We start from the raw sequence: 23445 nt of genomic DNA on the forward strand, positions 1-23445 counted from the left end.
GTAATCTGCGGGTTCTCCCGCTCGGTCGCTCCCACCAGATCCTGCACTGTCTTCACCCTCCTGGTTGAAGTTATTCACTGGGTGTCATTGTAGACGACAATACTCTAGCCACATCGAGCTACTAACATACAGCCACAGTTCCATACTAGCGAATCTGGACACGATTATCCTCAGATTCTTGCTGTCGCAATATGCAGTGGCATTGAAAACCCCTGTATATGCATTCGAGGCGGAGGCCAGCTATGCTAAAGGGATTTTTATAGTCATTATATTTCATTAATCTATCACTTCTTAACTGTATGGTCCTCCGGCTCCGGGATCTGCACCAGCCCCTTCCTTTCCTTGGTCCGCCACTGGATGGCCTTGAGAAGGCCATACAACACTGTTAATGTCGGCATGGGGACACCCCTGGCTTTTCCTTCCTTCAGTGCCTCTCCCACGATGTTCTCATACTCACAGAACCGGCCATTGCGGATATCCACTTGCATGCTGGGTGGATTGTACATGGTGATGGGGTCCATCGTGATCATGAAGTCCACCAGCTCAGGTGGTAGGTCATGCCCACATGCCTTCGCACCTGCGCGGATCTCCTCCATGGCTGGTCGGACCAAATTATCAATGGCGCCGTCTGCCAGCTGGATGCGACCGGTATCTAGATCTGTGACGGCACAAATGGGATTCAAGCAGGCATTGTACAGCAGCTTCCGCCAGCGACTGAACCCGACGTCGGGGTTGAACTGAGGATTGCACTTGCCACCTGCCCCATAAATCTCACAATATTCTTTGGCGGCCGCATCCTCTTTGTCGGGGGTTAGATTGGGGTTGCGGAAGGCTCCCACGTAAAGCTCGTCATCGTCTTCGTGGACGATCTCTCCCAAGGAGACCTGATGGGAACCACAGAAGCTGACGCCCGAGAGGATGATGTTTTCTGGGAAAGCGGCAATAAGGGGCTTTTCTATGTTCAGGCCATTCTGGACGAGCGCGATGCGCGTGTAGCCCCTGGTGACGGCAGGGCGGATGATCTCTGCTACGGTCGGGGGCACATCGGCGTAGTTTTTGGTGGTGACGACAATGTACCGGTATGGGGGGAGATTCTCTTTCTCAACGTCTGGGATGGTGTTTCGTACTGTCAGGGCAACTGTTAGTAGGAAACTGCTGATATGAAAATGAGTGGCTACATACAGATTGACGGTCGGAAGCCTTTCACCTCTCCGTGGTCGATCGACTTGATGGAGAAGCCGTGAGCTTTGACATGCTCATAATTCGAACGCAGAACAGCAGTGACAATGGCTTTGCCTCCAAGTTCCAAGTTCAGCGCAGCAATAGTGCCGATGCCACCACAGCCGATTAACAGGACGTTGGCTTTGTCTTGCATGATGAGTGAGTAGGGGTGGAGATGTGGACAAGGGTCAAGGGCCAACCTCTTGTTATCGGAATCTTAAGGGGGATGTTATAAATGGTGAGAGGTAAATCATGACCATGGAATTAACCTGCCTGGTTGGACAGATGATGCTATCACGCCTTATCGAGACTATCAGCAAGTGGCTGATCATCGCGATAATTGCGATAATCTTAGCTTCAACTCCATCAACCCCGCTTGCCCGCAACACTAAAATGGCAAGCCATTCCGGCCTCACCTTCCCCGTTATCCTCCAGGCAACTCTCCTCGCTCGACATCTTTCCCCCTCACTTATTCACTACATACCCTATCGATTGCTTCTCAGATCAACTGCTTATCGATCTCCATGACATCAGGGGCCGCCGTAACTACCACCACCGAGGCCCCTGCTCGCTCTGGCAAGCCAACAGACACCCCAGTGCGCTCCCGTTCCTTGGGAGGATGCGAGACCTGTCGTCGGCGCCATGCAAAGTGTGATGAGACCAGGCCATCTTGCCTGGTGTGTGAGCGTGCGGGGCTGGTCTGTGAAAGGTACGAGATTCGGCTGTTGTTTGATGCGAGCGACAACCAGAGCTCACGATGTCGCCGTCCCCTCTTCACCGAGGACATGCGTCAGCGTATGAGTGAGCAGTTGACCGACAGCTTGGACTTGGATGACGTTCACACCATTCTGACCAAGATTGATGGTCAATGCGAGAGCCAGGAGGAAGAGGCTAATACCAATTTCAATACCCGTATGGGTCCCTTTGGTGCCTTTCGGGTAGTTCAAGTTGAGATGGACCTTCCCGAAGCCCCAATTAACCCAGTTGATGAGCCCCTCCCGCGGGTGGAAGACAGTCCGGTCAATGTTGGGCTGGACATGTCCTTGGATGATGCCTTCAGCAATGATCCCCTCATGGAGTGTCTGTTTGGCCATGTGAATGTAGACGTTTCTGCCGACATAGATGCTCAAGACTTCTTTGCCACAACCCTGCCTTCAGCGGAAAATGACGGGATTTCCCCGCAATCTCTGTCGGGAGGCTTCCTAATGGGACCATCGCCATCGGTTCCTCTGCAAGCATCGTTATTGTCGTCGCCGGAGATCCGATATGCTCCATCTGTGACCAACCTGGCCCCGCCAGATGCCCCCCTATTGCTGTCTGCATACACAAAGAATGTAACTCAACTGTTCACCCCGATCCAGCTGGAAAAGAGCCCCTGGAGTATGCTCTACATACCTCCAGCTATGGAGAGTCTGGCGTTGTTGACCATGGGCGAACTGGCCAACAACACCCGGATGTCCATCTTCTACGCAATTCTCGCCACTGCGGCCTTCACCCAGCGTCTATCTTCCTTGACGCGCAGCGCAAGCGAATATTGGCAGAGACAGGCAGAGACCTTTGCTATCGAAGCTCAGAATTACCTCAAGCGAGCATTACACGATGCGTCATCAAGCGTCAAAAAAGTCAAGTACAAAGACGTTCTCATCGCCTTGCTGTGCATGGGCACGGTTTCGGTAAGCAACGCCAGCCGCAGCTGAGCACAAGTACATGTCTCACCATACACATAGGCCTACCAAGGGAGCACAGAGCGGGTACGCCGATGTCTGTTAGACTGCGAAAACTGGGTTCGTTTTCGTGGCTTGCCTAAAACGCGGAAATCACGCAAGGTCCGCTTGTTGCACCATTGCTATGTCTATCTACGTATCTTCCAGGAGAGCACTTCCGTTCTCCCTGTGTCCAACGTAGAGATAGAGTCCGACTATGCATCCCCCGATACCGTGCGCTCCATCGCTTCAACTCGCTCGTTCCGTCTTCGGCAATGGGAAGGTCGATTGGACCAGCGGATGAGCGAGTTGAAGGAGCAGCATCAGGGAGAAAATGATTTGCACTTGGAGATCCCGGGCCAGTGGGACTCGACCATGTACCCACATGTCTTTGGCCTTCCCGAGTCTCTACTATTTCTAATATCACAAGTAACGCGACTAGGCAATGAGCGAGACCTCTCGGACTTGGGAAGCTATACGGGGGCGTTGGACTTTAAGCAGTTCTCCGCGCGGGCGCGGAGCCTAGAACGATGCATTTCCACCTGGCGACCACCGTCAGTGTCAGATGCGGATCCAGACAGTATCATCGCCCAGACCAATGCCACGATTGTTCGCCTGATGATTTCTGCAATTCACAAAGCCCTCATTATCTTCTTTTATCGGCGGATCTACGATGTGGATCCGATGATCCTCCAAGATAAAGCGTGGCAAGTGCGAGACGCCCTAGCTCAGGTAGCAAGAGACGATATGCCGGCGACTCGTGTAGCTGCTCCTTTCATCTGGGTAGCGTTTATTGCCGCCTGTGAGGCTTTGGATCCTACACTGCAAGACTGGTTTGCGGGCTGGTTCGAGACATCGGCCAGAAAAAGTGGGCTTGGGACTTTTAAGTTGGCGTTGAGAATAGCAAGGCAGGTCTGGGAGAGACAACGACAGCACCTGAACAGCAATGCTAGCGCCAGTTGGCCGCAGATTATGCGGGAAAACAACCTGAGTTTGTTCTACATATGACGACATATTCATGAAACCTCATCTTCTCATAATCATCATGTTTGAAACATCGTACAGTCATATTCAACCACATGCACCCATACTCACTGTAGAAACTCATCGTTGCACAGCGCCCGCTCCATCTCATAATCCGGCTGGAACTCATGATACAACGCCTCCTGCTTCCATTAGCTATACCTTTCAATTCCAAGGAGTTGGTGTAACTTACCGGGTCACTAGTCATCTTGAACGTAAACTCAGCCGCTTCTGGCTCAATAAGCTTCTTCTCCAAACCCTGAGCAGCAGCCGCATCCACCTGCAGTTGAATTTCGCAGCTCCTCTCAGCCAGAGTGAACAGATAAGCCGCTTCATCCACCGTCTGTCCGACCGTAAGAAGGCCATGGTTGCGCAGTATCAGCAACTTCCCTTTGTCACCCAAGTGTCTACCCAGCCGCAGACTCTCCTCTTTCTCTAGCACGACGCCCCCGAACTCGGGGTATACAGCCTGCGCATCACCATAAAACATAGTAACGTCCTGGTTGATCATATCCAAAGGCTTGGCGAACGTCGACCACGCTTTACCGTACTTCGAGTGCGCATGGCACGCCGCGTTCACATGCGGATACATCTTGTGCAGGACGCCGTGGATCTGGAAGCCCGCGGCATTGGCTGGCCGCGATCGATTGCCTCCGACTGGTTCGCCGGCATGATTTAGTAGGATGAGATCGGAAACCTTGACTAAACCGAAATGGAGCCCGAGTCTGGGATTGTTAGCTGATGTACCTGGACCGGTCTTGTTGGTGAGAGGTCATACGGATTCGTCCAGAAGCAGTCTGAATGTTCTGGATCACGCAAGGAGATGTGCCCGCTCATTCCTTCGGAGAAACCCTTGCGAGCGAATACTCTGAAGGCACCAGCCATGTGCTCGAGCATCCATCTTCGCTTTTTGTCCGCGGAGGTAAAGGAAGGGATGCCTGGTAGGGTGGCTCCTTGTGAGATGGCCTGGATGGCTGATTTTCCAGTGGTGTTTGACTCTGTGGCCTGTGAAGGGTCTTCCTTCTTCGCTACGATGGTGGTTGTGGTTGAGGACATGGTGCTGTGTTGGACTTTTCCACGTACGAAAGGATATGAATCGAGTCCACGTTGGCGTTGCAGTGTGGAATATTTGTGTATGTCATCACTTATATTTCTACCTGCACTTTTGACTTTTTATCCCACGGTGTCTTGTGATTTAGTCGACAATTGCCCGACTGGTTTGGCGTCGAGAGTTAGGGTATGCAAGGGTGGATGCAATAGGCAGGTCAAGAGACACGCAGCAGGGGAGACTTGCCTTGCTAGCCAACTGATAACCTCGGGCTAGCCCCGACTGTGGATCTGGCTCGAAACTGAACTAGAGGCGAACCAGCAAGGCCCGATAGATACAACCCGCTGCTTCTCCGCAATGATGCAGCTGACATTCGCTTATCCAATGTCGGTGCTCAAGCCACAGTGACACTAATGGCTTCGTATCTCTCACTCTTTATCTGGTATCGGGATCTGCGGAGGCAAAGCCCAGTTCCCACGTAACCCCAGATTCTGTATATGCAGTGTCCTGCGAACTGATAAATGCCCTGTATACCCTCTGTACCTAGCTGCAATTTCCCTAATCTTAATCCATTCAATTCATATTCCAATCTACTGTAGCAATTATGACCAAGTCTCCCGACGAAAAATCACTCGAGGTCCTTGACCGCACTGCCTCATATGCTGAAGGCCAGATTCTCCCCCATGATGCTGCCCCCGTCACCCAGCGCGGCATCAAATCCCGCCATGCCCAGATGATGGCCATCGGCGGCACCATAGGTACAGGTCTCTTCGTGGGAGTAGGAGAAGTGCTCGCGCTGGCCGGCCCAGCCAACATCCTCCTTGCCTACATCACCATCTGTATCATCGTCTACGCCATCATCACTGCCACCAACGAAATAAACACCTACCTCCCCTTCAGCGGCTGCTCAATGGCTGCCTACGGCACCCGCTTCGTCTCCCCCAGCTTAGGCTTCGCCATGGGCCTCCTCTACTGGTACAGCTTCGGCATCCTCGTCGCCTACGAAACCACCGCCGCTGCCCTAGTAATCGACTACTGGTCCAATCCAGTCCCCCTTGCCGTCTGGATCACCCTCATGCTCATCGTCGTCCTCGCACTCAACTTCTTTCCTGTCAAAGTCTACGGCGAAACCGAATTCTGGTTCGCATCCCTGAAAGTCTTCCTCATCATCGGCCTCCTCATCCTCTCCTTCGTCCTCTTCCTCGGCGGCGGGCCCAACCATACCCGTCTAGGCTTCCACTACTGGAAGACCCCCGGCGCCTTCAATACTTATCTCGTCTCCGGCTCCACCGGCCGCTTCTGCGCCTTCCTCTACACCCTCTGCTACTCCGTCTTCTCCTTCAACTTCGCCCCGGAACTCCTCGTCGTCGCCGCTGGTGAAATGCAAAACCCTCGCAAGAACCTCCCCCGCGCTGCGAAACAGTATTTCTACCGCCTCATCATCTTCTACATTCTTGGCGTTCTCGCCATCGGCGTCATCTGCCCTAGTAATGCCTCCGGATTGACAAAGGGTACCAGCGTCGCCGCCTCCCCCTGGGTCATCGCTATCAAACGCGCCGGTATCCACGGCCTCGATTCCGTCGTCAATGCCGTCATCATCACTTCCGCGTGGTCCTCCGCGAATTCGTACCTCTACATGTCCAGTCGAACACTCTATTCCCTCGCGAGGGCTGGCAGCGCCCCCAAGATCTTCACCCGCTGTACCCGCTACGGCGTGCCCTACTACGCTGTACTGTGCAGTTCGCTGTTCTCGTTACTGGCATACATGGACTGTAGTTCCGGCGCCAGCACCGCGTTCAATTGGTTCGTGAATATCACCAACACGGCGGGGTTTACCTCGTGGACGTGCTGCGGGATTATTTTCCTCAGGTTCCGGGCGGCGTGTAACGCCCAGGGTTTGAAGGATCTTCCGTATCGGTCGAAATTGCAGCCGTGGATGGGGATTATTGCCACAATGGCTTGTCCGATACTGTTGCTATGTAATGGGTTCGAGGTCTTCTTTCATGGTCATTGGAGTGTGTCGTCGTTTTTGACTTCGTACGTGGGGTTGTTTGTCTTTGTGGGGGTTTATGCTGGGCATCGGGTGATGAGCTGGAAGGATGGGTGGTGGATTCCTGCGGAGCAGGTGGATTTTTTGAGTGGGTTGGAGGAGGTGGAGGCATTAGGGGTTGATGATGGGGATAGAGTGGAGAAGAAGGGGTTCTGGAGGAAGTTGTGGGAGTAGTTCGATGGTCACTATGTACTAGATCCATGTTATGTTTATTGTAGTCTTCATGAGGCTGTTCGTTATGTATGTAAATGGTATGTATGTTCAGACTTGTTCTATCATATTAATTATAGCTTCGCCAATAGCCCATTTGTCTCTAATACCGCCAGATGCTGCGGCGTGATATCTGCTATAGTTCGACACCTGCATACATGCACTTCCATCAGTATCTGCAATATGCACGTTGACGTGGTCACTTACCCTGCCAGCTTCATTGTGCGACAGAACTCATCGTAGAGGATCTTGACCGCTAAATCGATGCCTTTCTCGCCATTATACTATACCGACTGTCAATCTCCTGAACAAATATGGTACTCTGTGTGAAGCTTACCGCTAATCCCCAGATCGGAATCCTCCCCACAAAACACATCGACGCGCCCAGCGCAATCGCCTTGAACACGTCTGCTCCCCGTCGAATGCCACCGTCCACTGCTAGAGGGATCTTCCCTTTTGCTACGGGCGCGCAGATGCGCAGTGCGTCCAGGGTAGCGGGCACACCGTCGAGTTGGCGACCGCCGTGGTTGGAGATGACGACGCCGTCGACTTTGTGGTCGATGGCTAGTTGTATGTCTTCGGGGGAGTAGACTGTTCACGTTAGTCTATACATAGTAACCGCAGGAGTGAGGATGGACGTACCACCCTTGAGCCAGATTTCGAGCTTCGTGTTTTGTCGTAGCCAGGCAATCGTCTTGTCCCAGCGAATAGAACCATCTGGCTTTCTGTTAATAGCCGATAAGCAGAAGGATCTGAAGTGCATACCGTAGCCACGCTCATACGTGTCCTTCAGCCCCAACTCTTCAATTCCCTCTGCCAGTACTGGAAACCGCATATCACTCGGAAAGTTGAAGTTATTCCGAGACTCGTTCAATCTGTTCCCTAGTACAGGGAGATCCACGCTCACGAATAGTGCTTTGTATCCGGCCTCTTTACTTTCATCAGTTACCACAAACGTTATAATGCTCAACTGGACACTCACTTTCTGCCTTCTGAATGATCCGTCTCGTGATCTCTACGTCCCTGAAAAAGGACACCTGCATTGCATACGGATTCCCCGTCCCCTGGGCAATCACATCATCGATGCCTGTTGTTGCCCACGAGGACAAACACATGGGAATATCGTGCGCTGCAGCTGCGCGGGACGTACCCACTTCGCCATCTGCATGGGCGAGTTTGTGCGCGGCAGCCGGGGCAAAGCCGAGGGGGAATTTCACTTTCTTGCCGAAGATGGTGGTGCTAGTGTCGAGGGCGTCCACGTCGCGGAGGACGCGAGGGAGTAGTTTGTATCGGTTGTAGGCTGCTTCGTTGTCTTTTAGGCTGTGATCTGTTAGTATATATAGGGGGTGGGGTGAGTTGTGGGAAGTAGTACGTGATGAGGTCGCCGGCGCCTTCGTTGAAGTAGTCTATATGCATGTCTTAGTATTGACTGGGTTGCAGAGATCGTGCGGATTGCTCACCGCGCACGACCGGAGGAAGCCGTTTCTGGGCCTCAATGGCCAGATCGGCGATGGTGAGGACTTTGGAGTCGTGATCTTTGGGACGGTTGGCCATTTTAATGTATGTACACTGCAAGGTGGTGATTGGCAATACGGACTAGATCTACGACTGGTATATATAATTTCCCGAATTGTCTACTCAATGGCTCAAGCTACCGAGAAGGCAGCTCCTCGGATTGAATATCCATCTTGCAGTATGTCGATCTACGATAAGATAGAGCTTCCCTCAACTGGCGGTGGAGTGGAATTAATGCAGGCAAGTCACCCCGGCCCACTCCAAACAGGCAAGTCAAGACTTCCCCGCACGATAAGATAACCAGCTTCATTCTTCGGACTTTGTCTTTGCCCTATATCTATCCCACCTCTTTACCACATAGAAACACCGGTTACCAGCTCCAATCTACTGACAATGGCTCCAGCACCCGTCCTAGCCACCTCCGCCTACTACGCCCCTGGCGTGGTGTCATCCGCCTCCAAATATCTCCATGTCTCGGGCCAACCAGGCACCATTGAAGGCACTGCCCCTGCCGATTACAATTCGCAGATCCATCTTGCCCTCGTGAATCTACACCGTGTGCTAGCCGCCACCGGCGCTACCCCTCGCGATGTAGTCAAACTCACCCTTTACATCGTCGACTACGACCCCAACAACCGTCTTCACACCCGACCTCTGCAGACATGGCTAACTGGCCACAAACCGGCCATTACTCTTGTTCCAGTACCCCAGCTAGCTGTCCCGGGCTGGAAATTCGAGATTGAGGCTACCGTTGCGGTGCCGGACTCTGTCCCAACTTCGCTTTCTCTTCCCTCTCCCACAGAAACGACCGATGTGCTTATCATTGGCGCCGGCCTGTCCGGCCTCATGGCTGCCGAAACCATCCTCCAGTCTGGTCACTCGTGCATCGTGCTCGAAGGCCGCGACCGCGTGGGCGGCAAGACCTGGTCTTGTCCCTTGCCCAGTGGCACCGGGGTGGTCGATCTCGGCGCTGCCTGGATCAACGATACCAACCAGAGCATGATGTATGAGCTGGCAAAACGGGCAGGAGCCGACTTGATCGAGCAGAATACGACAGGAAATTGTCTTCTGCAGCGAGAGGACGGTACGCTCACTGCATTCCCTTACGGGCAGACTCCATGCGTATGCTACCTCCTCCCACCGGGTTATAACCCACCCTGCTAACTGCATCAAGATAACCCCTCAAATCCAAAAAGAAATTGAACTTATCCGCGACACTGCCGAACTTGACTGCCAATCTCTCTCCACCAGTCGACCTCAGAATGCCGAACTCGACTCCCTCTCCTTCCTCGCCTATCTGCATTCCCGCAACGCCAGCACCATTGCTGTCGCAAACGCCTCAGTCTGGACTCGTGCCATGCTGGGCCAGGAACCACAGGACATTTCCGCCCTCTACTTCCTCAATTACTGCAAATCGGGTGGCGGACTACTCCAGATGCGATCGGATCGGAAACACGGCGCGCAGTATCTGCGTGTGCGACAGGGGACGCAGATCTTCGCGAAGACATTGGCGGAGGCTTTGCCTACGGATACAATTCGGTTCGGGCAGAGAGTGGTTGGGATTACACAGGTGCAGAAAGGGGTGAACTATGTGCAGACGGAGAGTGGATTGGTGGTCAAGGCTCGGAAGGTCATTTGTTCTGTGCCGACACCTGTCCTGAAGACGATCAAGTTCGAGCCGCAACTACCTGCTGCTAAGCAGCTGCTGGTCGATTCGTTCAGATACGGCTACTACACCAAGGTGATGCTGTCGTTCCGGACGGCATGGTGGGCGGATCGTGGGTTCTGTGGACTGGCGCAGTCGTTTGTTGGCCCTGCGTCGATTTACCGCGACACGAGTGTGCCGGAAGATGGGAAATGGGTGCTCACAGCATTTTTGGCTGGTGATGCTGGGAGGAAGTGGTCTGGGTTGGGGAGTCAAAGGGAGCGTGAATTAGCGTTGTTGGAGCAGTTGGGGGCGGTTTATGGTGACAAGGATCTGCCCCAGAGGGAATTCGTCGAGGCTCTCGGCCATGAGTGGTCGACTGAGGAACTCTCTGGTTGGGGCTGTCCTTGTCCAGCACTGCCGCCGGGCGTGTTGACGCTGGCTGGGGATGCCCTCCGAGAGCCGTTCCGTGATGTGCATTTCGTGGGGACGGAGACAGCAGAAGAGTGGAAGGGGTATATGGAGGGAGCTGTGCGCAGTGGGAAGAGGGGGGCAGTGGAGGCTGTTAAGGGGCTGACGAGGAGCCAGTTGTGATGCCTATAGGGTCGATATAGTACTAGCTATCATCTAGAGGACACTGAATATGTGAATGGGCATGTTAATGACATCAGTTCTATAGCACGAGTTTCTCGGAATTTATCGCAAGGTGCAAATACCGACCAATCAGGAAGAGCGTTGTAGAGGTGGAATTAACCACAGCCAAACCCTTAGTGGTATTGTTAGCAACCAACTCTTCCAACATAGGAATCTACACAAATGGATGAAATAAAGATCTACATTCCAGTTTACATAGCCCCAAAACTAACGCGATGGGGTCCAAAAAATGGGAAATGGCAGCTGTGATCCGCCGTACCCCGTGCCAAGCCTGACTCCATCCCCAACTCGATTTGATTGATTCATTCTTAATGCTCAATTCATCCCTCCGTTTGCAGCTTTGCAGCCAACTTCACCTCCCCATCCGTCTCTCAACTCTTCTTATAAACACATAACCCTCGCATCTGCGATGGCCCTCCCTTCCACTCGCACTCGCTAACCCTCCTCATGCCACGCCGCCGCCTCATCCTGGTCGCCGCCCTCCTCGCCCTCGGCCTCCTCTACACCCTCACCTCCCACGGCGCATCCTCCCCTCCTCTCCAGATCATCCCCAATGACTGTCCCTCACGCCCCGACCTCGACAACATCCTAGTCGTCCTCAAAACCGGCGTCACCGAATCACGCACCAAAGTCCCCATCCACCTCTCCACCACCCTCCGCTGCATCCCCAACCACGTCCTCTTCTCCGACTACGTCGAACAACTCTCCCCCACCCACTTCACCCACGATGTCCTCGCCTCGCTCTCCCCCGCTCTCCTCAACCATAACCCCGAACTCGACCTCTACCGTCGCGTGCGCGCCGAAGGCCCTGCCGCCCTCACTGCCGCCGACCTGAACCCAGACGTCAACACCCCGATCGGCAAACCCAACAACCCCGGCTGGAAGCTTGACAAATGGAAGTTCCTCCCCATGCTGGACGAGGCCCTGCGCGTCAAACCAGATGCGAACTGGTACATCTTCCTCGAGGCCGATACATACCTCATCTGGGATAACTTCCTCCAGTGGCTACGGCGCTTCGATCCCTCCAAACCATGGTACCTCGGCAATCAGATGCAGATCGTGGATGCTATTTTCGCCCACGGTGGTTCCGGGTTTGCGCTGTCGCGCCCGGCGCTTGTGCAGGCTGTTAACCAGCGCAAGCGGACTAGCGATGGGTGGGAACGTGCCGTGGCGGAACATTGGGCTGGGGATTGCATGCTGGGGATTCTGCTCGAGAATGTTGGGGTGGATCTGACGTGGTCGTGGCCGATGCTGCAGATCGCTCCGCCGGAGGAGATGGATTACTTCTCCATTGGATATGCGAAGCGGCCGTGGTGTTATCCGGCCGTGTCGTTTCATCATCTGGACGAGCAGGGTATCCGTCAGTTGGATGATCTGGAGAAGGAACTGGGGCCGCTGAAGACACCGCTACTGTATCGCGATGTGTTCCTCAAGCTGGTCCGACCGGAGCTGCGCGATGTTCGCACCGAGTGGGATAATCTGGTCGACGGCGACCCGGTGGCCGTGAGCAGCTTCGCGGCCTGTCGGGGCGTGTGCACGCGCGAAGCCAAGTGTCTGCAGTACGCCTATAACGAGACGGAGGGAGCGTGTCGCACGTCCACGGCGCTGGCGCTGGGACATGCGCGACCGGGACTATCGGCCGGATGGATGACCGAACGCATTGATGCGATGGCGGAGAGTCTGGGCGAGTGTCGCAAGATCAGCTGGATTGATTGATGCGGCCCCGTTTGACAAAGATTTCTTTTCATTCATAGTATCATACACATATATATACCGTCTATACAACCAGCGTATACACACACAGTGACACATTCACATCCTAGAATCCCTGCACAGGAGTATACCCCTCGATCAACCTACTTTGACTCGACCCGCGAATCTTAAACTCCCTCGCCAACCCCGTCACCTGTAATCCAGCCAGTCTGCCCTCATCGAACCGGAACTGGCCAATGCGCACATCCCTGCCCCCATCCCAATCACAATAAGTAAACACATGCACCGCATAATGCACCGTCACTCCGCCCGTCTCCTCATCCATCTTCACCACCCCCGTCACACTATACACGAACCTCCCCACAGACAAGAACCAATCCCAGCTCTGATCTGGCGTGGCCACATACTCGTGCCAGAAACTCGTAAACGGCACGACGGGCGCCTCGTCCGGTCGGGTCATCATCACTGCCTCGTAGGCAAGCTTGGCTTTGAATGTCGCTAACTCGTGCACTTCGGCGCGGAATTGCGGCATCGCTGATAACATCTCGTCCACGGAGACGTGCGCATCCCGCCCGGTATTCCCCAGGTAGTGTTTGAGGTAGTCGGCGAAGTGTGTTTGCCCTTGGTTGTGCGCTGCGCGCGCAATGCTATACAGGGTGGTTTTGTCGACGTGGTCGGCGCTGCTGGCGAGTCGGGATTTCCATGGGTAGTAGGGGGATGTTGGTGGTTTGGCTGGGTCGGTGGGTGGTGGGGGGAGAGTGACGCCGTAGTGGGGGAGGGAATGGGTGATGGTGGTGAATAGTGATAAAAGTAGAGGTAATAGTAGTATTCGCATGTTGTGATATGATTATCTTAATTATGTAGATATAAAAAAAAGATAAGGTAGGTATCACGACATCAAAGGGACGATGGTGCAAGCAAAAAGAATTTAAAGAATTAACTACTTACTTACCACTCAAGCTAGGCTAAGACTTTCAAGTCATTCCTAACTTAAAACTCGGAAAGGGTCCCTGTCCATTTGTTTCAAACCGATCGGCGTTTCCAGTGGAGTGGTCTGTCTGCCGTTGTGACCTATCGCTGTCCCTGCTCAGCCTTATTTGATACCAGACCCTGCCTTGGCATTGCTGATCTTGTCTGCTTCGGAGATGGGGGTACGTGGATGGAAATGCCTTTTTGAGTCTTGTTCCGCTGTCTTGACTCTGAATGAAGGGTTTACTGTTGCTGCTGTTGCTGCTGAAGGTGTTCTTTGCCATCATGATGAGATCCGCAGGGTCAAACTCCACTGCTATGGATTGATGTCGTCTCAATGTTCGGATTGTATGATGAATTGATTGACTTCACATCCAGCCACCCGGCCTGACCGACCTGTTCCAGACTCTGGCCAGTTCACGGATCGTCCGTCCAGCCATCCACTCATTGTCCTTTGCCGACACGGCACACACACGGTCGCATTGCTTGGATCGAGCACTGCCACAGACATGTCAGCACTCAACTTGAACCAAACCCTTCATCCATCCCCAGTGTTGAAATAATTATAGAAACGCGGGAGAACATTGGCTGATTTTCCACCAGGTGGAATTGACAAAGGGATGAATGAGAAGGAAGAATGGAACGGAATGCTTTCAATCTTGACTTGAAACACCGGATACTCCCACACGAACCCGTTCGACTGAGAAAAGGTCCCCACTGTAGGGCCCTTTTCTGTGCGGAATGGCTCTGTTCTCGGAACGTCGTCCGTTATGCACCGTTCATTTCCGATATTCGTTCTGTGAACTTGCAACGTTTTAGTGAAATGTGCTTGATGTCGATAAGAACGTTGGATATGTAGTGAATCAAGAAGGTGACATCCAGGACTTGTTTGGTGGTGAGTGTGGTTACAGATGGTAAAGCGGGAAGAGGAATTTGCTCCTGTGTGGAATGCAGATTGACAACGTGGTAATCCACGACGCGCAAAGATCTCCGGTCCGGAGTATGCGGAATTTAATAAGGTTGGTCAGAGTAAGGTTATATGCTTTGTGGAATGTGGATTGAGGCATGCCTCGTGGGTGCGGGTGATCTGGCCCCATTGGGGGCGACGAGTTTGAAGTGCATATTGATCCTGGGGTCTCGGCGGGTTTAGTATCACTGCTGGTGGCAACCTGCTTAATTCGATCTGTACAAAGTGCAATCTCGTTTCGTATAGAAGTATGCTAACTGTCGTACAGATTGTCTTTATCAGATGGTATAGATAAGTGATACAGATAATCGTCACTGCTTGGCATGAATGCTGTGAAACTTCACGTATCCCATCAGGGTTGTCCGATTATTCGAAACACTCGTACGGGCAGCAAACCAATCTCAGCAGAAGCTCAGCACTACAGAAGATTAGCAACAGCCATCATGGCCATACATACCATTCATCTCATAAGCATATATACATAACTTGGCCATCCACTCATGCGACCGGAATATACTCCCTGGCAGAAACAGCATTCGTCCGAGCCAGCACCTTATTTCCCTCTCCCACAGCCTCGGCATAATACCTCGTATCACTCGACGCCCGCTCACTCTTCCACAACAGAGTCGTCTCAAAAGACTTCCGCGACACCACTCCAAGAGACGTCGCATTACCCCTCTCAGACTGATAGAACCGCCACGCCTTTGTCTCTGTATCGCCATTCCATGACACATATAACCGAACAGTCTGCGACGCATCCACATATGCAGCAATGGCCGGGACTTCCGTCGGTGTGCCCGTCCAGTTGGCCAAGAATCCACGATAACTCTCCGCTTCCTCAATGAAAGCGTGATAGATGATCTTATTATTGGCATCGTACTCAGTGACTGCGCCCGCCTGGCCCCAGTTCACGAAGATGTTGTCATTAGACAGCAGCTGCGCGTTTCCTTGTGAAGCCGCCTGGATACCATACGGAGCTGTCGCTTTGCGAAGAATGGTCGCGGTATCGCTGCTGTGGTCCAATTCGACGATCAATGCGCGCGATACGTTGTTGACGATGACTTCGCCGTTGCCGGAGTTGTCGAAGAAGGAGATTATCTCTTTCGTTGGGGATTGGTAGTGCCAGCGTGCGTGGTGCTGGTAGCCAAAGGTGAAGTTGTAGTTGAAGGTGGAGTGCTTGCCTCCGAGCTCCCAGATGATGGACCCGTCGGTGCCGTTGATCTTAAAGATGGTGCTGAAGTGTCGCGAGGACAGGAGGTAGTTGCCGTCTTTGTCTTTGTCCACGCTGTTCAGGTGGATGAAGTCCCATGTCGTGCTGGAGGAGAGACCGCTGTCGCTGGTTGATGAGCCGAGGGAAACCAGGCTGTCTGGGATGTGTCAGTGCGAGCATCTATAGGTGTTCGACGGGGAACGAACCTGCGGGGTCGACGTGGTCAAGAGAGTTCCACTCAAATACCAGTTCACCGGTCTCAATGTCGAATTCTGCATTGCATTAGCGCGAACAACGGCATTGACCAAGGATAAATGCTCACCCTGGAACAGACCATCACCAATCCACTGCTGCGACGAGTTCCCGCCATAAGCCGACAGATTAGCCACGGTAGGGAGATAGACCTCCACCAGCGCGGTCTTCCCATTGATGACGTTGAACTCGTGGATAGAAGGAATACGATGATTCCCCGCCTTCGCAGTCACGACATGCTCATAGTTCTGGTTCAAGATCACCTGCTGTCCGAACCCTTCACCATGCGACGTATCCATTGTCCCCTGGAATCCCTGCAGGACAGGCTCACCCTGGTATGTCGTGACATGAAAGTTACTGACAAACCCGGCATAGTACCCGATGCCAGACCAGATCAGGTCGCCATTCTTGCGGTAGATGTATGCGCCACTCTGCTGGATATCGTCCGAGTAAGGGGCGATGAAGACATACTCCGTGCTGTTAGCATCAGGGGCCGGGATGGTGATGTTCAGCTTGGGAGGGGAGAGGTCTGGTCGCGAGCGATATTGCCCGTCTGCTACGGTAAGGGGGGACAGAGCTGCCAGGAGCAGGCTATATTTGGTTAGAGCGATCATGCTGCTACTGATATGCTTGCAATGCTCTCGCCTTGCTTCTAGCATACTGCTCCATTTTCATCCCTGGACCTCCCCTTTTATGCGCCGAATTCTATCACACCATCTGTGGTGGTGTCGAGGACAAGGTTGAACAATTCCTAACCGGCACGATGATAACACCATCGGTGGACACTTTGCACTCATCGTCAATATCGCTTAAGCTGCAACTAGATATTAGTTCTTCGGCAAGAGAGAGTTGTTGATTCGGCTCTTACCCCCGGGTCGGGTACGTGGTGGGGGATTTATTGTGCCATTGATCTTCGCGATGACGCGAGCGCGGCTGGGAATGACTACATCAATAGGTACACAAGCGAGGTCAACAAATCTTTCCGAAGGTTATGTGGGAAGCGAATACCTAGAATCTACTTCAAAGGGAAAAGATATTGATATTGACGGTCTGTTAGATATAACCAGTCACAAGTGCAGTGTTTTCTGGACAGATGGAACCCAAACTGCCTCACTAAACCCAATTGCATACTGCTGTTATCTTATCAAGATCGCTCGTACCGATCTCATGACGACCTCGAACCACGGACAGGCCTCTGCACCATTCCTGTTCCTGCAATATCGCGTCATCTCACTTCGGCAGATATCGCAGGCGAAGTAGGACGCTAACTATATGAACAGGTGACAGTGGATTATCCGCGCATGTGGAAGGAAATGAAGGGGAATATCACTGCCCTTTCTGACAGTGGTAGTTATCATTTGGATGGAAAGCTTTGATTTTTCTTTTGCATAAGATATAGTTGCGATATGATACTTCGTAGTGATTATAGTATACCCTTGTATGTATGTACTGTACTATCCAAGAGGTCGATAAAGAGAATATATGCCACTTGTAGACTCATTTCAATATAATTACAACTCAGTCAAGGCATACAGCACTTCAGAATACGCAACAACTGACAATCATGGCATATCTTCATTCAGACTGGAATATAAATGCAGGACCCATTATCATAAGTCTATATTCCTTTCGGTTACTGCTCTGATTTCGTTATCACACAAGTCATGATAGTACCCTTTGGAAAAGCCGTTGGAATACACCATCACCTGACTCCAACAACCTCAATATATATATTTTATAGCCCTGTATGTCTTCAGCCCCGGTGAACAGAAAGCTTAATACAAGTGACGACAAGGTCTTAAGTCTTAGAACACTAGCTACATCATGTTTGACATGAGCTTATTATACTAGTATTAGAAAATGATAGGTCAAGTGAAGCTGATTGGTGTGGGAGGTCCTCGTGGTATTGGAATTATATGTTCTACGTAGTGCACACAAGTTTAGATGAAGGCATAATAAAATAGATGACCCGTACTACTCTGGATCCAGTGAATTCTCGGCGTGGGGTATTAGCCTAAGATCTAGCTATGCTAAACACCATTTCTACGATGCCTACGATCCAAGAGAGATACTGATTAGTAACACGAAGGGCAACATAACCTACGAAGGCATCAACAACTGCAATTGGTGAAGCTCTCCCTCCTTGCTATTACATCAGAATGACTATCTAATCTTGCCGGGGAATCCATCTTCAAATCGAATTATGGAGATGACTCCGCCAGAAATGCCAAGCACACTACCCTGATTAGTTCCATTGCAAAGTCGTCGGGATCCGCCGACGCGTATATTATCCGTCTCCGACATCGGAGACCTAACCAATCCTCGTAACTAGGCTAACCCAAAATTAAATAGTAGTAATTATTGTCTCAGTCACTCATTCCCTCGTAAGCAAGTAAGCAAGTAAATAAGCAAGCATATCAATAAGCGTAACGGTACGTCGGCGACATATCGCCCAGCAATTCTTCCTCTTCCTCTGTGATGGTCGACGGATCGATGCGACCCTCGGCGATCGCGCGGTCGCGTTTCTTGTTGTCGTGCCACACCGCGAGAAAGTAGAGGATCGACATGGCGGCGGAAAAGGCCAGGAAGGATACGCCGATGCTGTATCCGGGACGGTAGAAGGGGGCGTCTTTGGAGAGGAAGGAGTAGGTGGAGATGATTCCACCGACTGTGTTTAGAGGGTTAGTTACTGGTTGATTGGGGATAGAGCATAATGGCCGTGCTTACTGTTGCCAAAACCAATCTGCCATGCCGTTCCTATACTGCGTCGACGATGGCCACCGAGATTCATCGCGAACCAGCAGACTAGTACTGGCATCGCGCTGTAGCAGCCGCTTGTCACGAGGAACAGCGCGCCGTATTGAACATGGTATTGTGCGGTGTCGTGGATGTTGAGCAGGATACCGAATCCGGCCATGGCTACCAGCATCGGGATGATAGTGAACAGGAAGCGATGGCGGAATTTATCAGAGAGGTATGCGATGAGCATGGAGAAACCGAACGAGGCGGCCCAAGGCGGGATGGAGTAGAGCTGGGTTTTGACCGCTGGAAGGAAATTAGCGACTGCACTGTATCAGGTATTCTGAGGGCAAGAACATACAACTGTAGCCGTAGGTCTGGATAATGGTGGGCGCAAAGTAGGCGTAACCATAAGCTGTAACCACCTGTCCAAAGTACATCAAGCCACCGATGAAGATCTTGTCTACACAGAATCGTTAGCACTGTTATCGCCATCGCAGCCACGGATACCTACAGTCCTTGAAGACGGCAGCAATATCACGCCAGGTCATGCTAGCATCAGCAGCCGGCTTTCCAACATCCTTCGCCAGCTTGTCGCGCAGGAATGCCCGCTCCTCCTCCGTCAGCCATTTGGCGTCTTCGGGGAAGTCGGGAACCACGAAGAAACAGCCAATGGCCACCACACAGGTCAGAACACCCTCGATGATAAAAACCCATCGCCATCCGCTGTATCCCCGGAGGCCATCCATCTGTCCCAAGCCGTAGGCGAGCAAGCCACCAAAGGCACCGGCGAGAGTCGTCGAGCTGAAGAAGAAACTGAAGCGCTTCTGGGCTTCGCTGCGCTTATACCACATTCCCAGCAGGTAGAAGCCTATCAAGTCAGTATGCGACCATAAAATCGTGGAGAACTCGACATACACCCAGGAAACAGGCCGGTCTCGAACATGCCCAGGAACCAGCGCGTTGTCATCAATCCTCCCCAATTCTGCACCAGACCCTGGCAGACCATGACCAGGCCGAAGCCGAACATACACAGCGACACTAGGTGCACGTTAGTGTGGCCCTAAACATTGCGGCGCAATACGTACACCATGTGTGCGGCTTCAACTTCTTCATCAACACGTTGGACGGAATTTCGAAGATGATGTAGGGGACGAAGAAGATGGTAAGGGCAGTGTTATATTTGGTTCCGGTCTCGATATTCAAGTCGGATTTGAGACCCAAAATGGCCGCGTTACTGACATTGACGCTGCGCAATTGATGAGCTTCACGCCTTTTGGAGTCGAGGTCCCAGTTCACTGGTAATCATGCATACCGATCCAAAAATGCAAGCAGATACATGACGCAAAGACACGGCACCACATGCCAGTCAATCTTGGCCATCAACTTGCGCTCGTTGACAGAGGCGTATTGCGACGGTGCTGGCGAGGACTCGCCATTGTCAGCCACTGGCTGTTTCTCTGTAATCCGAGTCAGTCAAATTTGGGAGAGTCAAGCGCCGATCAAGTCACAGCGGAGAGAATAATTCCGGTCGCGGTTGGACATACCGTCAACGGTCATTTTCTATCGCGCGATCGCAAGAACGATCGCAGAACACACACACACAACTGGAAGAGGAGGAAAGAAAAGCAGAGTCTGAGAAAATCCAAACATGACGGCGACGACAGCGCGCGTGGCTGCAGCGGACTTTTAAAAGCGAGCTGAAGGGCGGGGAAAGCTAGACCGGCCAAGCTGAACCAGGAACGAAGATGACTCCTATGATTGCCAAAAAATGCGCCAATCCGAGGAGACAGTGGAGACCAGCTAGGTTGGATGAACCAACCATCCATGTCCGATTTGGAGCTGGCCACTGCGCTATCGCAGTCTACGCTGGTTTGGGTTGTGACGGTCTAGTCATGCTGGATTCTTCATTTGGTCGGCTGTCTCTCTCTCACTCGTTTCTGTCTTGTCTTCTGTCTCTCCCTTCCCTCGGCTAAGGGCTGAAGGATGAGGCTTGGCACCGATGTCGGGATACCTGGACCCTTATGACTGGTACAGAGTAGTAGTCTAGCTCATAAATCAGCTATGTAACATCCTGATTATTGCGCATGAACAATTCAATCTCGGAGGAAAGGCGAGCCTGTCGGCAAAGGTTACTTGTCGATCGCACAGAGAGGCAAGGGGGGTTCCATGAACATCACTTGCCCGATTGGGAACCGGTCGGTGATTCAGCTGCAGCGATCTGGAGTTCAAGCTTCATGGTGGCTCCTCTGTTCCCTCCCATGCAGAGTTTTTGCTCGTGTGGATTGATCCACTGAATAGCGATTTACAGTGTCAGAAGCCGAAAGAAAACTTGTCTCCCGAGTCAGAGTGCCATGATGGTTGAGGGCAACATCTCAAACCCACACCGGATCTGAATCGGAGGATCTGCGATGCTCGCCAGAAGAAAAAAAAGGTTGTTAATATGGGGAAGCGGGTCTTAAATCGTCAACAAGTTAAAGATCCAATGAGGGCCAATTTGATTTGCCATGTCCGCGGTACTTGCCCCAACCAATAATGTGTCTGCATTAACTGCATATGTCTGAAGGCATAAAGTACAAAGATACAGTTATGATTATATAAGTTATTCAAAAACAAGCAACGCTACATTATATTTATCTAATTAACTAATCCATTGCCAATAAATACAACAGAATAACACATTCTTAGACATCATTATCATGATTGATCTCCCAATCCCAGCAGCGTCACCCCCAACTTTTGCTCAGGTAACACTTGTCCTCCGTGTCATCACGCACTCAACTCTCTTCTTAATAACTGCCGTAAGAAGCGTATTTGCCGTAGTTGCCGTAGTTCCCGTAGTTCCCATATCCCGCAGCAGCAGTGGTCGTGCTGGCAGCAGAGGTGGTCGAGGACTCACTGTCCTGGTCGGGCTGGGGCTCAGCATCCCTCTTGTACGATCCATAGCTGGCATACGTGCCATAGTTGCCGTAGTTTCCATAGTTGCCGTAGTTCGCCGCAGTCGTGGTCGCAGTCTCGGTCGAGCTCGTCGCAGAAGCAGTGCTGCTCACCTCGGGCTCCTCGTCACGCTTGTACGCCTCGTAGCTACCGTAGTTGCCATAGTTGCCGTAGTCGCCATAGTCGCCGTAGCTGGCCGGTGCAGTGGTCGTAGGGACCGCGGTGGTGGTGGTTGAGCTAGGATCGGGCTCCTCACCACGCTTGTAGGCCTCGTAACTGCCATAGTTACCGTAGTTGCCATAGTTTCCATAGTCTCCGTAGCTAGCAGGGGCGGTAGTAGTAGGAACCGCAGTAGAGGTACTAGAGCTGGGGTCAGGCTCCTCGCCACGCTTATAGGCTTCATAGCTGCCATAGTTTCCGTAGTTTCCATAGTTGCCGTAGTCGCCGTAGCTAGCAGGGGCAGTGGTAGTAGGGATAGTGGTGCTGGTGCTCAAGCTAGGGTCGGGCTCTTCGCCACGCTTGTAGTTTTGGTAGCTACCATAGGTGCCGTAGTTTCCATAGTTGCCATAGTTGCCATATCCCGCAGCAGTGGTGGAGGTGGCAGAGGCAGTCGACGACACGCTGCTGGTCGTCTCATCCGCCTCAGGCTCGCCGTCCCTCTTGTAGGCTTGGTAGTTTCCGTAGTTGCCATAGTTGCCGTAATCTCCGTAGCTTGCAGGAGTTTCAGTGGCCGTGGCAGTGGAAGTCTTCGTGGCCACAGGACGGGCAGTAGCAGCGAGCAGGTGGCTGCTCAGCACCAGGAGAAGACCCTTAGAAACGGAATGCATCATGTACAACGAGATGAAGAAGTATGATTAAGGTTTGAGAGAGGGGAGTTTGATGTTCTGGACGATCTTGGGATTTGCATGAGACTGGGGAATACATGCGGCCATATTTATAACTTCTTCGTCTCCCTGCTTAACACCCCGGCATCCATTTTTAGCAGAATGCCAATATCTCTCATCGTGGAGTAAGCGTCCTGCCATGGCGTACCGGCATGATTGGCCAAGTCTCGGATTGTGCCATCTGTCGAAGATCTATCTCGAGAGTAGCCGAGGACCGGCCTCAGTCCAATCACGGCGACACCCCGAGATGACCAAGTGGCGCTGCGGATGCCAGTGTTACACTCATATGCCTCACAAGTAGGCACCCCTCATTGCGAGCTGGTGCATCCACTTCCCTCTCCGGGATAAGAAGGGGCTTGGAAGTTGACCTAGATCACGGCGACGACCCATCGTGATCCGCCACCAGGCGGCCAATATAGGGTGTTAATAATAGCGTGCAGATGGTTTAATGACGGTGAATCCGGGTTTAATCTCGGGAGTAAGGCATCTTTGCGTCATGTCTCAGTTGGACGAAAGTAAGATGTCGAGCTGTAAGGCGGGCAGTGAGCTCGTATTGAGGATCTCCAGCGATCCATCCACTCCGGAAACCCTCATTGGGCGGCCGAATGAGACAACGTCTGCGGCCAAGCGGAGGGTGTCTTACTTGGAACAAATAACATCACCGCCAGGATGAGCCTCTCCGCACCTGCACGAGCCTGGTTGTCT

General features: G+C 52.4%; 11 protein-coding genes across 11 annotated transcripts; 4 read left to right on the forward strand and 7 right to left on the reverse strand.

Moving 5' to 3' along the window:
• Positions 1 to 284: 284 nt before the first annotated feature.
• On the reverse strand, positions 285 to 1375 carry BO88DRAFT_475750 (ketopantoate reductase family protein; the record flags this gene model as incomplete). The annotated part of the gene is made up of 2 exons (XM_025711894.1): positions 285 to 1126; positions 1183 to 1375. The coding sequence occupies 2 exons, from the start codon at positions 1373 to 1375 to the stop codon at positions 285 to 287; spliced, it is 1035 nt and encodes a 344-aa protein (XP_025557592.1).
• A 370-nt stretch (positions 1376 to 1745) lies between these two features.
• Positions 1746 to 3932, forward strand: BO88DRAFT_352412 (Zn(II)2Cys6 transcription factor; the record flags this gene model as incomplete). The annotated part of the gene is made up of 2 exons (XM_025703589.1): positions 1746 to 2894; positions 2949 to 3932. 2 exons carry the CDS (start codon positions 1746 to 1748, stop codon positions 3930 to 3932), a joined length of 2133 nt encoding a protein of 710 aa, XP_025557593.1.
• Positions 3933 to 3996: 64 nt separating this feature from the next.
• On the reverse strand, positions 3997 to 5035 carry BO88DRAFT_398571 (class II aldolase/adducin domain-containing protein). The gene is made up of 3 exons (XM_025705325.1): positions 4726 to 5035; positions 4141 to 4672; positions 3997 to 4090 (listed from the first exon to the last, which is right to left on the reverse strand). The coding sequence occupies exons 1-3, from the start codon at positions 5001 to 5003 to the stop codon at positions 4016 to 4018; spliced, it is 885 nt and encodes a 294-aa protein (XP_025557594.1). The 5' UTR covers positions 5004 to 5035; the 3' UTR covers positions 3997 to 4015.
• A 543-nt stretch (positions 5036 to 5578) lies between these two features.
• On the forward strand, positions 5579 to 7219 carry BO88DRAFT_398572 (uncharacterized protein; the record flags this gene model as incomplete). Its single annotated transcript, XM_025705326.1, has 1 exon — positions 5579 to 7219. Exon 1 carries the CDS (start codon positions 5600 to 5602, stop codon positions 7217 to 7219), a length of 1620 nt encoding a protein of 539 aa, XP_025557595.1. The 5' UTR covers positions 5579 to 5599.
• A 110-nt stretch (positions 7220 to 7329) lies between these two features.
• On the reverse strand, positions 7330 to 8809 carry BO88DRAFT_475757 (alpha-hydroxy acid oxidase; the record flags this gene model as incomplete). Its single annotated transcript, XM_025711895.1, has 8 exons — positions 7330 to 7405; positions 7463 to 7539; positions 7593 to 7846; positions 7898 to 7972; positions 8021 to 8185; positions 8238 to 8575; positions 8628 to 8661; positions 8716 to 8809. 8 exons carry the CDS (start codon positions 8807 to 8809, stop codon positions 7330 to 7332), a joined length of 1113 nt encoding a protein of 370 aa, XP_025557596.1.
• A 331-nt stretch (positions 8810 to 9140) lies between these two features.
• BO88DRAFT_475761 (putative flavin-containing amine oxidase) lies at positions 9141 to 11009 on the forward strand (the record flags this gene model as incomplete). The annotated part of the gene is made up of 2 exons (XM_025711896.1): positions 9141 to 9892; positions 9945 to 11009. Exons 1-2 carry the CDS (start codon positions 9164 to 9166, stop codon positions 11007 to 11009), a joined length of 1794 nt encoding a protein of 597 aa, XP_025557597.1. The 5' UTR covers positions 9141 to 9163.
• Positions 11010 to 11395: 386 nt separating this feature from the next.
• Positions 11396 to 12855, forward strand: BO88DRAFT_408964 (uncharacterized protein). Its single transcript, XM_025707837.1, has one exon. It carries the CDS (start codon positions 11517 to 11519, stop codon positions 12783 to 12785), a length of 1269 nt encoding a protein of 422 aa, XP_025557598.1. The 5' UTR covers positions 11396 to 11516; the 3' UTR covers positions 12786 to 12855.
• Positions 12856 to 12888: 33 nt separating this feature from the next.
• BO88DRAFT_398578 (uncharacterized protein) lies at positions 12889 to 13663 on the reverse strand (the record flags this gene model as incomplete). Its single annotated transcript, XM_025705327.1, has 1 exon — positions 12889 to 13663. The coding sequence occupies exon 1, from the start codon at positions 13615 to 13617 to the stop codon at positions 12889 to 12891; it is 729 nt and encodes a 242-aa protein (XP_025557599.1). The 5' UTR covers positions 13618 to 13663.
• Positions 13664 to 15216: 1553 nt separating this feature from the next.
• BO88DRAFT_398581 (arylsulfotransferase family protein) lies at positions 15217 to 16794 on the reverse strand (the record flags this gene model as incomplete). The annotated part of the gene is made up of 3 exons (XM_025705328.1): positions 15217 to 16085; positions 16135 to 16200; positions 16251 to 16794. 3 exons carry the CDS (start codon positions 16792 to 16794, stop codon positions 15217 to 15219), a joined length of 1479 nt encoding a protein of 492 aa, XP_025557600.1.
• A 1627-nt stretch (positions 16795 to 18421) lies between these two features.
• Positions 18422 to 20723, reverse strand: BO88DRAFT_375703 (MFS transporter). The gene is made up of 8 exons (XM_025704346.1): positions 20467 to 20723; positions 20235 to 20379; positions 20008 to 20168; positions 19838 to 19960; positions 19434 to 19790; positions 19281 to 19382; positions 18908 to 19225; positions 18422 to 18848 (listed from the first exon to the last, which is right to left on the reverse strand). Exons 1-8 carry the CDS (start codon positions 20477 to 20479, stop codon positions 18598 to 18600), a joined length of 1470 nt encoding a protein of 489 aa, XP_025557601.1. The 5' UTR covers positions 20480 to 20723; the 3' UTR covers positions 18422 to 18597.
• Positions 20724 to 21524: 801 nt separating this feature from the next.
• BO88DRAFT_408966 (uncharacterized protein) lies at positions 21525 to 23113 on the reverse strand. The gene has a single exon (XM_025707838.1). The coding sequence runs from the start codon at positions 22684 to 22686 to the stop codon at positions 21709 to 21711; it is 978 nt and encodes a 325-aa protein (XP_025557602.1). The 5' UTR covers positions 22687 to 23113; the 3' UTR covers positions 21525 to 21708.
• Positions 23114 to 23445: the final 332 nt, after the last annotated feature.

This window comes from Aspergillus vadensis (assembly GCF_003184925.1).
Source record: "Aspergillus vadensis CBS 113365 unplaced genomic scaffold BO88scaffold_36, whole genome shotgun sequence".
Lineage (NCBI taxonomy): Eukaryota > Fungi > Ascomycota > Eurotiomycetes > Eurotiales > Aspergillaceae > Aspergillus > Aspergillus vadensis.

Excerpts from the sequence above, each read along its gene's own strand:
- BO88DRAFT_408966 (XM_025707838.1), bottom strand. The coding sequence starts at position 22,686 with ATGATGCATTCCGTTTCTAAGGGTCTTCTCCTGGTGCTGAGCAGCCAC.
- BO88DRAFT_398571 (XM_025705325.1), bottom strand. The coding sequence starts at position 5,003 with ATGTCCTCAACCACAACCACCATCGTAGCGAAGAAGGAAGACCCTTCA. Across the intron at positions 4,673-4,725 it reads GACTGCTTCTGGACGAATCC|ACTCGGGCTCCATTTCGGTT; the intron begins GTATGACCTCTC and ends TAACAATCCCAG. Across the intron at positions 4,091-4,140 it reads TCAAGATGACTAGTGACCCG|GAGGCGTTGTATCATGAGTT; the intron begins GTAAGTTACACC and ends TAATGGAAGCAG.
- BO88DRAFT_375703 (XM_025704346.1), bottom strand. Across the intron at positions 20,169-20,234 it reads CTGCTTGCATTTTTGGATCG|CGTCAATGTCAGTAACGCGG; the intron begins GTATGCATGATT and ends TCAATTGCGCAG. Across the intron at positions 19,226-19,280 it reads CCAGACCTACGGCTACAGTT|CGGTCAAAACCCAGCTCTAC; the intron begins GTATGTTCTTGC and ends ATTTCCTTCCAG.
- BO88DRAFT_408964 (XM_025707837.1), top strand. The coding sequence starts at position 11,517 with ATGCCACGCCGCCGCCTCATCCTGGTCGCCGCCCTCCTCGCCCTCGGC.